The sequence below is a fragment of the Mus pahari genome, chromosome 20 (assembly GCF_900095145.1).
Source record: "Mus pahari chromosome 20, PAHARI_EIJ_v1.1, whole genome shotgun sequence".
Classification (NCBI taxonomy): domain Eukaryota; kingdom Metazoa; phylum Chordata; class Mammalia; order Rodentia; family Muridae; genus Mus; species Mus pahari.
In genome coordinates, this window is record NC_034609.1 from 43,757,777 (window position 1) to 43,770,712 (window position 12,936).

The window sequence follows — 12,936 nt, forward strand, 5'->3', positions numbered from 1 at the left end:
TTTGGGTGGATGGGTAATCGTCAGATCTGGTCTGTCTGCTCTAGAGGCCGTCTGCTCCCTGCTCCTTAGGGTGGAGGGGCTCTTTCAGGTGGCATCTAAGGGACAAATCACTGGACAGCGTTCAGTAATCAATGTTAAGTCATTGATTTTCTTGCTGGGCAAGCCTATGGTATAGTTTGTGCCCTGAGTCCTGCTGTGGTGGGACATGACAGAATGTTGCCTGGTTTCCATATATAGCTGAGCTCTGGCCAGCCCTAATCACCATGCTGTGAGCCCACACTGAAGATTCTGGGTGTCTAAGCCTGAGTTGCACACCCACAGTCCTAGAGAGAGGCGGTGGCACCCATTTACTGGATCCAGCTCCCTGGCCTGTCTCCCAGTACTTGAGTGCTGTACTGCCTTTGACCTAACTCTAGGCTCCCTCCTTCCCCACATACCTTACCTTTCTCTTTTGGCATGTTAATTACTAAAGCCTTAAATACTGCATGTGAATTCAGGGTCTCACTTTGTAGCCCAGGCTCCCCTAGTACCTGTTGGCTGAGATCGTGTGCTACCGAACCCTGAAAGGCATTTGGAACTGGATACCAACTGAAGAATGTAGATCAGAGCCGAAGCACCTGCTCAAGCTTTCCTCTCCTCAGAAGGCACCCTCCCCTCTCCCACATTTTGGGATTATTGGATTTACCCATTCACTGTTCCTATACCTGGTTCAGTCCTGCAGAAACAGAGTCCAGTAGCATCTCAAACAGAATAAATGGAAATGCTTTTTCTTCCTGGGTGTGCCAGGACACCTCCCTGGGTTGTCCCTGTCATTCTGAGGACACACCTGTTGTATGGCAGCAGCGTCCCTGTGGCAGCTTACTTTGGCTTGTCCTTAGCAGCTGTGTGAATTCTTGGATCTTGTCAAACCCCGCAAGGGTTTCCCTTCCCCTGTGGCTCACTCTCCACGGCTGACACAAGTGTAGCTCTCTCGTGCCCAGCCCTCCCCACATGAATCAGAACAGGGACAATGCTTCTCCAATCTGCGTAGCTATCCTTGTCACTGGTCCTCAGTTGTGAAACTTGAGGCAGCCTAAGCTTTCTTCCTCCGTTAGGTTTTGTCTTCCTCTTTCCTTTCCTGCTCTGTTGGCTCCCCAGTTGACGAGTGTCTCACTGTCAGTCCATGCGCTCATGTGTCATTAACCGAAGCACTCTGTGGTAGTGTCTCGGTGAATCAGATTCAGCAAATTAAAGATGCTTTTTCTGCCTGTGCCACTGACATCGCAGTTTCTCCCAGTTTTCCCTACTGCACTGAGGTGGCCGTGCTTGGCCACATTGGTGCAGCAAAGAACACGCTGCATGGCTTGAAGATACGCTACCTCCTACAAAGGTGACACATTGCCACCTCTTGTCTTTTCAGAGCAGAACCTGGAGCGGCAGGTGCTACAGACGCAGTGCCGGCGGCTGGAGGCGCAGAACTACAGTCTCAGCCTGACTGCAGAGCAGCTGTCTCACAGCATGGCGGTGAGTCAGCCATGGGCTTTGTACAGGCACCCCCAGAGAGGACAGGTCTGCTCCTAAGAACTGAGAACTCAGTGCCAGGCATACTTGCCATGCTTTGGCCCCCAGTGGGCAGACAGATCTGGGAATTTGAGGCCAGCCTGGGATGTACAGTAAGGTCCTGTGTTAGGAATAAAAAGATGTTATCTAAAGAGAGGCCCTTGTGCCCGCCCCGGGGTGGGCCCACGTGCAGGGCTGGTCAGACCTGGGACTCAAAGCCTGAGCTGAGGCAGCAAGCGGTGCACACTGGTTCTCTGGAGCATGTGCTGCCGGAAGAATGTTCTAGCAATCTCTGGAGGCCACTCGCGCTGCTGTGTGTACAGATGGTTCTGACATGCATCTTCTCCCCAGGAGCTTCGGAGTCAGAAACAGAAGATGGTCTCTGAGCGGGAGCGGCTCCAGGCGGAGCTGGACCACTTGCGGAAGTGCCTTGCCTTGCCCACCATGCACTGGCCTAGGGGCTACTTTAAGGGGTACCCGAGGTGACGGTTTCCCCTGCACTAGGCTGAACCTATAGTATAGAAATATTATCTATTTTATTACCTTGAATATTTAATATTTTTCACTGGGAGGTTTGAAGCTTACAAATTGAGAACGTGCCATGCATGAAGCAAAGGGTTTCAGGCTCCAGAGAGGAGATGACCTCGACGCCAATGTCACCGAGGCACCTGACTCAGCTAGGACTCAGTTTCTCTTTCTGAGGTCGGTGTTATTTCCTCTCTCCCCCACGTCATCCCCCTCCAACACTGACGTTCACCATGCATGTGGCTGAGGGAGAGAGCCAGCTGGTTGTTTCTGGTGTAGCTGTGCCACAAGAGCCCAGCTTGCTGTTGCGGCCCTGGAGTTTAACCTCTTCCTGCCAGGAGCGGGACTAATGCACCGGGAAGGCTGTACAAGCAAAGGGCTCCCCATCAGTCCCGTCGTCCATTGCCTTCCTACAAGCAAGCGTCCATTGTCATCGAAGCCACCGCTCCTGGGAGCACACAAGCTTCTCCCTGGAACAGCTTAGGAAAAGAGGCAAACCCACACCCAGAAGTACCTTGTTTTCCTTGGGGAAGATGCGTGGAGCTGTCCACAGCTAGCCTACCCACTGGATTGCTACCGCCGTGTGTGGTGGTTTCATACAAACGTACGTTTTGAGAGAAAAGTCAAAGGTGCTTCAGCCTTGTACTGTGTATATATTAAAAAAAAAACAAAAAAACAAAAGTTTTGTATGTTTTTATTACTTTAATTATTGTTATAAAAAGCCTGCCATTTTTAATATGTGGTTTGGGAAATTTTGTTTGTTTTCCTGTTTGGGGGTTTCCTTTGGTTTGTTTGTTTGTTTCTGTTTTTCTGGATTTTAAAAAAAAGAAAACCTTGCTTTTAGTGTTTGTACTGCTGCTGGTCAGAATGTTAAAATGCTCAAGTTGTAGGAAGTAGGAGAGCTCACTTGTGCAGCATCCCACACAGCAGAGCTCAGGGGCCTAGGGCTGCCGCTGCCTGCTCTCCAAAAGCTGTGGGGGAGCTGAGCTCCCGAGACAGGCACAGCTCTGGCAGAAAGCTCAACACTGAGGGATCTCCTTCCCAGTTTCAACACCTCAGTCAGGGCTGACCAACTTGAAAGAGAACCTCTTCCTCTTCCTGCCAGAGTCTGACTGTCCTTCATCAGAGAGGGGAGAGGAAACTGAGCCTACCCTTAGCCACCAGGCTCAGTGGCTGTACAGAGCAGCTGGCTGACATCTGTCCCTGTACCTGCTCCACCCCTGCCCCTACCCCCACCCACACCCATCTGCCAAGAATCTTCTCTGGTTATCAGCAAACTCAGACAAGGAAGTGCCACCAGGACTGTCAGCAGTCAGCAAGCCCCTTCCTCTGCCCACAGCCAGTCAGAGAAAATGATCCAAAGGAGGGCAGAGGCCGCACACCCTGGGCCAGAGTCCTGCCCAACTTCCCAATTAAATGCTGCTTGCGCCTAGTGCTGCTTTCCCAGGCTAAGCCCACCTCCCATGACTAGAAGCTTCTGCTGATCTGCTTGGTAATGTCTCTTGGGAAAGGTAGAACCCATAACTTAAGACACACACAGTCCCTTCCATCATCACACAGAGAGAGTTCCTCTGGCTGAGTATGCTATCCAGAGCAAGCGATGCCCTCCCAGGTCAGTCTGGGGCACAAGCTGAGCCACTGACTAGCAATGCCTACAGCCTTTCCCAATGCCCTTGCCTGCCCTGGAGCTTCTAGGGCCACCTCTGGCATCTGGAGACCGAATATCCCCATGCTCATAAGTAAAGTGACAATCAGAACAAGGTACAAGCCAGTAAAGGGGCAGGTGACTGCCACTCAGCCCACATACGACATTCTTCCCATCCCACAGTCTTAGAGCCAGATGAGGCTAACAAGACCACAGTAGCCCCCTTCCCAGGTACCACACTGTCCCTGGAGATCCCTCCAGCCTATCCCTGCTATAGATCTGCTCTAGACTAGACTGAAATCAGCATGTATGTGAAAATCCCAGTCCTCGACCATGTCTCCCACTCCACCTGCAAGTGATAGCTGCCATCTGTCCTGGGTGGGATGCACCGAGCTAGTGACAGGTGTCGGGTCAGATCTTTTAAAAACACTTGTCTCATGTAATTGAGACAAGTAGGTAAGTGATGGAGAGAGGGCTGTCAACACTTTGGTACATGGTCATCTTAAAAACACTCACCTGCACCATCACACTAGACTGTACCACTAGGGCATCCAGAACAAGCCCTACCCTAACAGTGGGGGGGCCACAGCCAGGCTCACAGCACTGAGAGTCTCAACCAGCTAAGCTGAATTGCAAACTAGATGTGTCCTGCCCCTGCCCTCAGCTGCCCAGGCCCCAGCATGGAGATGGCCTGCACAGCAGGCTCAGCACCTCTAAGGTGTGCATTAGCCACTTATAGCAGCAGTCTGTACTCTTTCAAGTACACAAGCTTTGACTTCACTACTTGCTGTAGCCTGTCCCCACTGTCTATCCAGTGCTTACTTCAACCCTAGAGGCTGCCTTGACCTGAGGAGGTACCTCACTGGTTCCGTACTTGTGTATGCCCTACGCCTCACTGCTGGGGCCCTGGACCCAGACCCAGGCAGGAGGGAGGACAGGTGCCTCGGTCGCTCTGGGGGCAGTTTAGATGCTGTGAAATTAAACCCGTTCTAAGTGTACTTGTTTGAATTAACTGTATTGTAATATTATTTGTTGAATGTAGTAATTAGGTATTTATGAATATATTGCTGTAATTTCTGACATCCCAAAAATAAAATCTTCCTAAATCATGTTAAGACGAAATTCATCTTTCTGTATCACCACCCCCACCCTCACTCCCAGCCTCAACTACATACAGCTTTTCACGGGTCAAGCTTGAAGACACTTGAGCTGAGATGGCCCGAACACGTCTGTGCTTGGGTGGAAGAGGAAGGCTGGCGGCTTGTCTGTTCGATGGAGTTGAACTTGCAGTATGGCTGACCTCTGACAAAGACGGTCAGCCACGTCACCAGTGTTCCACACTCTTCCCCCACACTCCACCACACAGGGCACACAGCAGCGTTTGCAGAACAGAGGCCTCTGGCTAGAAGTCCTGGGACTGAGTGCTCTCGGAGGGCTGGAGGTTTGTGCGGAGCTTGTACATGTGGTTGAGGGCCTGGGTGAGGAAGGCCCCGCTGCTGCTGATCTCCATCAAGGTCAGGTTGTCCAGCTGCAACACAAAAGCAAGTGAGCGGAGGAAGTCTTGGCTTTAAGAAAAAGCTAGACGGCTGAACAGCACGTTGTGGGTTCCTGGTACTGGGAGTGTAGGCAGGCTCTCATACCCCCAAGTCCCGGGGAGCCACTGCTCAAAGCATAGCTTCAAATCCCTGTTCCATGCTGAGCAGGCAGCATGCCCTGACAGCTCCCTGGGAAGCGGCCACACTGGCAGGCAGTGTCCACTGGCACCAGGCAGGGACGGGAGAGCCATGCCTACCTTGGCATGTGCCTCTTGCTGCCGCACAAAACTGTCAGCAGACACGCGGAGCTTGGCCATGCGTGTGTCCCACAGATCTTTGATCAGTGTCCGGATGGTGTCTGCTTTGGGGATGTTGTCAGAAGCACTGAAGATACAGAGGCAGAAATATAGAGGTACTCAGTAAGCTTGCCGGGGACAGGCAGAAACGGCTGCTTCAAACAGCAGCATAAGGGCAGGACAGCCTAGCAATTAGAGCTTTATGCTCTTCTGAGGATATCAATTCCACTGACAGCATCCATCAGGCAATACACAACTGCTTATACCAAAGATACAATACATCCTAGCCTCTGTGAACCCAGAACATGTGCAGACCGCCACAGCCACATGCACGGAAACAAATCTTTGTAAACGAATCTTGATCACATGACTGTGACCCCAGTACTCAGAAGGCTGAAGCCAGGAGAATCAGAAGTTCAAGGATACATAGAGACTCCATTTGAAAGGGACCAGGGGAGCCTTGCACAGACTTGAGAGAATCCCGGGGCTCTGTTCTATCCTTGGGTTAGGATGTCGGCAGGTAAAGCTTAGCAGCCATGGCCAGTGGCTACACAGAATGACAGAGCAGACAGTGACATACTGAAAGCCAGGAGTGTGGGAGGCCGAGACACAATACCCAGACATACATGCAGGATAGTATAAATCTTGTAGTCAATAACCCACTGGAGGGGCTAGAGACAGCTCAGCACTTACCAGCACGCACTGCTCCTGAAAGGACCTAAATCAGTTCCCAGAAACCTCCATGGGGCAGCTTACAACCGCCTAGAATTCCAGCTCCAAGACACCCAATACCCTCTTGTTTCCTTGGGCACTGCACTTATACACACATAACCACACAGATACAAACACATGTAATTAAAAAGAAAAATAATATATCTTTAAATGAGCACTGAGAAATTGGACAGTTGGGACACTCCCTTCAGGATAACAACAGCATTTGCTGTGTAACTTTATCTCAAGTTGGTATGGAGGCTGGCTCAGATCAGCAGATCCCTGGTTTTTACCAGTGACATAGGCTCACTACCCATCGCCACCAGGCAAGGCCCTTGCTATTTCTAGTCTCACAAAGGCTGAGAGACAGGATTGCCACTGTGGGGGACACAAAACCACCGAACAGAAGAGCAGAGTCCCTCAAAGCATCCCATGTCTCCAGAGCTTAAGGTGAGCAGGTAGTGACAACTTTTCCTTCAGGACGTACGTGAAGCCACCCTTTGAAGGAGCTCACGTGAGACCGAGGTGGACTCATGCAGCCCGCACTGGGCGCTCTGGTCTGAGCTAGAGCCTGCAGGGCCAGCCAGCTCAGGAGCTGTAGGCAGATCTGTGGTAATGTGTGTGCGGTGAACTGAATATGAACACAAGCATTCAGATCTTATGCTTAGAACAAAACAACCAAGAACAAAGAACTCCAGGTCTTCATCAAGTGAACTACAGAACAAAGGAAAACTGGGTCCCTGGACCGCTGCAGCAGCTCAGCATGTGAAGGTATTGGTGGCTAAACCTGACAAACTAAATCCAGTCTCGGGGGCCATGTGCTAGGAGAGAGCCAACTCCTGAAAGTTGTCCTCGGAACTCCTTGTGTATGTCACACCAACAAATGTATGCCAAAAAAAAAATGTTTTTTAAATTGTATTTTTATTTTTTCCAGACAGGGTTTCTCTGTGTAGCCCTGGATGTCCTGGAACCTACATCACTCAGAGATCCCCTGCCTTTGTCCCCAAGTGCTAGGATTAAGGCTGGCACCACCAGACGACTAGCTAAAAAAAAAAAAAAAAAAAAAAAAAAAAAAAAAAAAAAAAANTTTTTNTTTTTTTTTTTTTTTTNTTGGTTTTTCGAGACAGGGTTTCTCTGTGTAGCTCTGGCTGTCCTCGAACTCAGAAATCCGCCTGCCTCTGCCTCCCAAGTGCTGGATTAAAGGCATGCACCACCACTGCCTGGCTTAAAAATTTTTTAATTGCATTCCTTGGCCAGATAAATTACACAGTAAGATTTTGTTTTGGTTTTTCACAGTGTCTTGGGGACTGGAGAGATGGCTCCGTGGTTAAGAGCAGTGGCAGGTCTTCTAGAGGTCCTGAGTTCAATCTCCATCATCCACATAGCAGCTCACTGCACATGACTCCTAGTTCTAGAGGACCTGACTTCCTCACATGTGCAGGCAAAACAAAAAAGAGACGGTCTTACTGTATAGCCCAAGGTGGCCTGGAAGTCCTAAAGTAGACCAAACTGGAACTCAGCGACCCATCTGTCCCTATCCCCCACTCCTCTCAGTGCTGGGATTAGAAGTACAATGCCACCCGCAATGACCTAAGGCTCTTGGGAGAGTGCCTAATACACACAAGTCAGAGACAGTCCTCCAGACCAGGAGCACAGCCTGGTTCTCAATCGCGCACCAAGGCTCTCCCCTTTCCCAGCACTGTCCCCCCACTTTGCCAGTCTCCTGCAGAGCTCTGCAGGCACCAGCTCCCTGGGCCTCTCCCTCTCTCTCACTCTCTCTCTCTGCTCCTTGGGACACTCTGCTCAACCCTGCCTTCCTTACACGCCTTCTCTGGCCCCACCAGGCCTTGCTGTGTCCTATGGACTCCCGTGGGCACTGACTGTGTGACGGTTTTATGACCAGTTCACAGGGTCACATTGTTCTCTTACCCAAATGGGAACTCAGGCCCACATGACCATGTTTACAGCATGTTGTTAAGAGGACAGAATGGCTGACCGAAGGCCTCCCATCTCTAGAGGAGCACTTGAGGAGCACTGCTCTCAGAAGGAGCAGTGACACCGGTCCTACTGTCCAGGGACTCTAAGCGAGCAGCACAGTTGTGGTCTTGGTGCCAGTTCTGCTCCTGCACAGCTGAGGGAGCAGTGTCCAGTCGGATGCTGAGTAAGTTAGACCAGGGCATCTGCTTACACTCAGCGCCCCTGTGTGAGGCTTGCTGGAGACAGCCCCTCCCCATCTATGACAGTGGGCCCGATGGCACACACATGGAGGACTCCAAAACTGCACTGTGGCAAATGCTAGAGCAGAGCTCTACAGACCCTAGGCCAGGAAGAAAGACCTGGAGCAAGAGGACCACTAAAGCCCAGAGTTCAGGACCAGTGTAGGCCATATAGCGAGACTCCATATCAAACAAACAAACAAACAGCCTGTTCCGCAGTAGACAGACCACTGGGATCATAAAATACAGACTGAGAGCAAAGGGGAGCAGTGAGAGATGGGCGGGGCACCTGCTGTGTGCGAACTGACTAGAGACTGAAGCTAGAAAGGCTCAGGGCTGCAGCCACAGCAGCACCAGGCAGCCTGCACACCACATGGAGAATAAACCAGAAGACCAAGTTGGGACAGATATGGATGCTGAAACCCAGGGCTTGCCAGGGCACATCTATCGCAATGGCTCAGGACCAACTCCCACTCGACACCCTTGACCAGTCCTCTAACAGGGGCAGGGAACCCAGATCCATACACTTTCAGGGAAGTTGGATTAAGTGAAGCTTGTGTACCTTGAGAAAAAACGGCTGCTGCTAGATTGTCAGTGGCCACACTACAACCCAGTGACAGGTGACAGGCCAGGAAAGTAAGAACCCAAGGAGGAGAGAAGAACAGAGACGGCCTGGCCACCCTGCAGACACCTCCTCCAGGTCACCTGTGTGAGAAACTGGGTGTCTGAGCCACCACGGAATGGGCAGGGGAGAAGGAGGAGACTCGGGTCCCGGAGGGAGTACGCTGTCCCTGTGCTAACTCACTGATTCAGCAGAAGCTTCGTGATCTCCATGTAGTGCGGGCTGGGCACTGGGGTGAATGTCTCCTCTTTCCGCTCCTCATCCCGCATCTGTTCCAGTTTCTCTGAAACACAGACGTCAGGATGTCTCACCATCACCACAACAAAAAGAAAATACTCGGGTTGGTTGGTTTTTAAGACATGGGTTCTCTGTGTATCCCTTGGCTGTCCTGGGCTTGAACTCAGAAAGCCGCCTGCTTCTGCCTCCAGGGTGCTGGGATTAAAGGTGTATGCCCCTCCTGAATGAGAAAACGTTTTTAATCTTACAATTTGACCAGGTGCTGGTATTGCCCACGTGGCCAATAAGCATGTGTGTGTGGCATACAAACAATGTGGGGGCATTCACATCAAGGCCTTACAGACACGTCTCAGGAAGGGCTGTCACCACTACCTGTGGACTTTCTTCTGACCTAGCTGCCCTCTACTCATGCCTGAAGCCAATTCTCCACGACCTGTCAGCGCCAGGGTCCAAAGCTCCGTAGGTGAGTCCTCTCCACGGACAAGGCCAAAGCTCTGGCCAGGATGTGGGACAATGTGACCTCATCGACAGTTCTGTGAGATTCAGACCTTTCAACGCTCAGCAGGACTGTCTGGCGGCCGCTTATAACTTAAGAATCATCTGTCCTCTAGCCCAACAGGTCCCCATCAGGAGATATCTGTTTACCTAAGGAAAACCAAGCCAGGTAGCAGAGCGCAGACACCTGTCACCCAGCAAGAGGGCCAGTGGAGGCAGGAGGGTCATCAGGTCAAGCCCAGTGTCAGCTACGCAGCAAGCAGGCAGCTGCCTGGGCGGCATGAGGCTCTGTATCAACCAACCAAAGGGAAATGGCGATCTACAGAAAGGCTCACACAAGAAAATGATAACAATCTCATTCAAAACGGTACAAAATGAGACATGACCCAGGGACTGGGGAGATGGCTCCGTAGGTAAAGGTGCCTGTCACCAAGCCTGATGAAGCTGGACACCGTGGAAGGCTAGAACCCACGCAACAAGCTGTCCTAACTCACCCGTGCACCACGCATGGCACATGTGCAGACACACGGACACAATAATGACTTTTAAGACTGGGAAACGGGGGGCTGGTGAGATGGCTCAGTAGGTAAGAGCACCCGACTGCTCTTCCGAAGGTCCGGAGTTCAAATCTCAGCAACCACATGGTGGCTCGCAACCATCCATAACAAGATCTGACTCCCTCTTTTTTTTTTTTTTTTAATTTATTTTTTTTATTATTTTCTTTATTTACATTTCAAATGCTATCCCAAACGTTTCCTATACCCCTTTTTAAATACAGTAGCCTTCTTACTTGACTCTTTTTTTTTTTTTTTTAAGATTTATTTATTAATTATATGTAAGTGCACTGTAGTTGTCTTCAGACGCACCAGAAGAGGAAGTCAGATCTTATTATGGATGGTTGTGAGCCACCATGTGGTTGCTGGGATGTGAACTCAGGACCTTCAGAAGAGCAGTCAGTACTCTTAACCGCTGAGCCATCTCTCCAGCCCCTGACTCCCTCTTCTGGAGTGTCTGAAGACAGCTACAGTGTACTTAAATATAATAAAAAAAAAAAACTTAAAAAAAAAAAAAAAAAAAAAAAAAAAGACTGGGAAACAGGGGGCTGGAGAGATGGCTCAGTGGTTAAGAGCACTGACTGCTCTTCCGAAGGTCCTGAGTTCAAATCCTAGCAACCACATGGTGGCTCACAACCATCCATAATGAGATCTGACGCCCTCTTCTGGTGCATCTGAAGACAGCTACAATGTACTTAGATATAATAATAAATAAATCTTTAAAAAAAAGAGACTGGGACACGGGGCTGGAGAGATGGCTCAGCAGTTAAGAGTACTTGTCTCTCCGTTGGGTCCCAGCACTCATGTGGCAGCTCCTACCTACCTGTAACCCCAGTTCCAGGGGACCAGACAGCTGCTTCTGGCCTCTGAAGGCACCGCACACAAGTGGTATACATGCATGCATACATACGTACGTACAACACCTGACGGCATTCTGTTGACCTAAGATCCCAGGATAAGCAGGCCTTCTGTACTCCTGACTGTTCCTCTCCTTGTAGCAAAGGCACAGAACACTGTACCCCTTTTTCTAACCTTGGCCAGCCGAAACTGGGAAATGGACTCAGGCTTTGAGGGATGGGGTGCTAAAGACGACCCTCAAGGCACAGAAACCGGAGTCCCAGTTTCAAGACCATCAGAGTGGCCGGGCAGTGGTGATGCACACCTTTAATCCCAGCACTCGGGAGGCAGAGACAGGCGGATTTCTGAGTTCAATGCCAGCCTGGTCTAAAAAGTGAGTTCCAGGACAGCCAGGGCTACACAGAGAAGCCCTGTCTCGAAAAACCAAAAAAAAAAAAAAAGACTATCAGAGTAATTCATTCACCTCTTTACAAGTTTAAGGACATTTCTAACTAGCCTGAGAGTGACCGGCTTAAACAGCCTGCCCTAGTTTGCTCTCCTCTGCCACAATCAAACAATTTGGGAATGAAAAGGCTTATGTGGCTTACTGGTCAAAGCCCACCATCGAAGGAAGTCAGGGCAGGAGCCACTGAGGAAGGCTGCTTGCTGGCCTGCTCAGCTTGTCTTACACAGCCCAGGACTACCTGTCCAGGTGAGCTGCATGGGCTTGACCCTCCTACAAATACCAATCAGCAATCAAGAAAACGCCCTCACAAACATGCCCACAGGCCAGTCTAATAGAGGGAATTTCTCAGTCGAGGGTCTCTGTTCCCAAGTGTGTCAAGTTAACAAGTTAGCTGGGACTGAGCCTTTGCGTCTAGGTCTTCTCAGGTGACTCCAGCCGACCTCACCACAGGGGTTTTCAAATTCTACCTGACGCACATGCCCCTCCCCCACAAAAAAGTAAAGACCATACAGCTGTCTGAACACACTTCTGACTCAAGCTGCACAAAAGGCTTTTAACAAAGAATTGCTGCAACCATCAACTCAATTTCAGATCTTCATCCTCCCTCCCCTCCTAAAAACACAAACCTTCCATCTCTTCCCAAGCCCCAGGTCGTAAGCCGCCCCATTCTGTGCCGACAGTTTTGCCTATTTTTGACAGTCACACAATCTCTAGTCTTTTTAAAGGTTATTTTCAAGGCTCATCCACCTCACAGCATGTATCAGAAGGCCATTCCTTCTGAATAATGTTCTATTATAGAGTGACTTTATCCTTACTTGCTTTTCGGTTGCTATGAAAAACACCATGGCTCCAACTTGGGGAGGAAAGGGTTTATCTGGCCTGATCAAGTCCACATGGATGGATGTGAGGGCAGCAGCTCAAGCAGGGCCAGAGACAGGCACCAGAGAGTAAGGCTGCCTCCGGGTTGCCTGTCATCTTATATTGAGCACCACCTGGCAAAGGGTGGCACCACCCACAGTGGGCTGGGCCCTCCCACATCACTCATTAGCTAAGAGAATGCATCACAGGTGCTCAAAGGCCAGACTAAGAGGCAATTTCTCAGTTGAGGTTCCCTCTTCCCAAGGGAGTTGTCTGTGAGTCAATTTGACAAAACTAACCAGCATGGAGGCTAGCTATTTTCATACAGTCTTTGTAACAGAATTCCCAACATGCTAACTGATAATCAAAAAAAAAAAAAAAAAAAAAGGCCAGGCAGTAG

General features: G+C 50.2%; 2 protein-coding genes across 8 annotated transcripts in view; one reads left to right on the plus strand and one right to left on the minus strand.

Moving 5' to 3' along the window:
• Gse1 (Gse1 coiled-coil protein) overlaps positions 1–4,824 on the plus strand; it is a 354,151-nt gene extending 349,327 nt beyond the window's left edge. For all 7 annotated transcript variants that reach the window (XM_029532578.1, XM_029532579.1, XM_029532581.1 and 4 more), the window contains 2 exons: positions 1,400–1,503; positions 1,891–4,824. In XM_029532578.1, coding sequence (XP_029388438.1) covers positions 1,400–1,503; positions 1,891–2,025 — 239 coding nt within the window. In that variant the 3' untranslated portion in view covers positions 2,026–4,824. The remainder of the gene's footprint in view (positions 1–1,399; positions 1,504–1,890) is intronic.
• The window catches only part of Gins2 (GINS complex subunit 2), a 9,099-nt gene continuing 870 nt past the window's right edge, over positions 4,708–12,936 (minus strand). Inside the window, exons 3-5 of the mRNA XM_021220390.2 lie at positions 9,273–9,372; positions 5,502–5,628; positions 4,708–5,237 (exon numbers count right to left, since the gene is read on the minus strand). Coding sequence (XP_021076049.1) covers positions 5,112–5,237; positions 5,502–5,628; positions 9,273–9,372 — 353 coding nt within the window. The 3' untranslated portion in view covers positions 4,708–5,111. The remainder of the gene's footprint in view (positions 5,238–5,501; positions 5,629–9,272; positions 9,373–12,936) is intronic.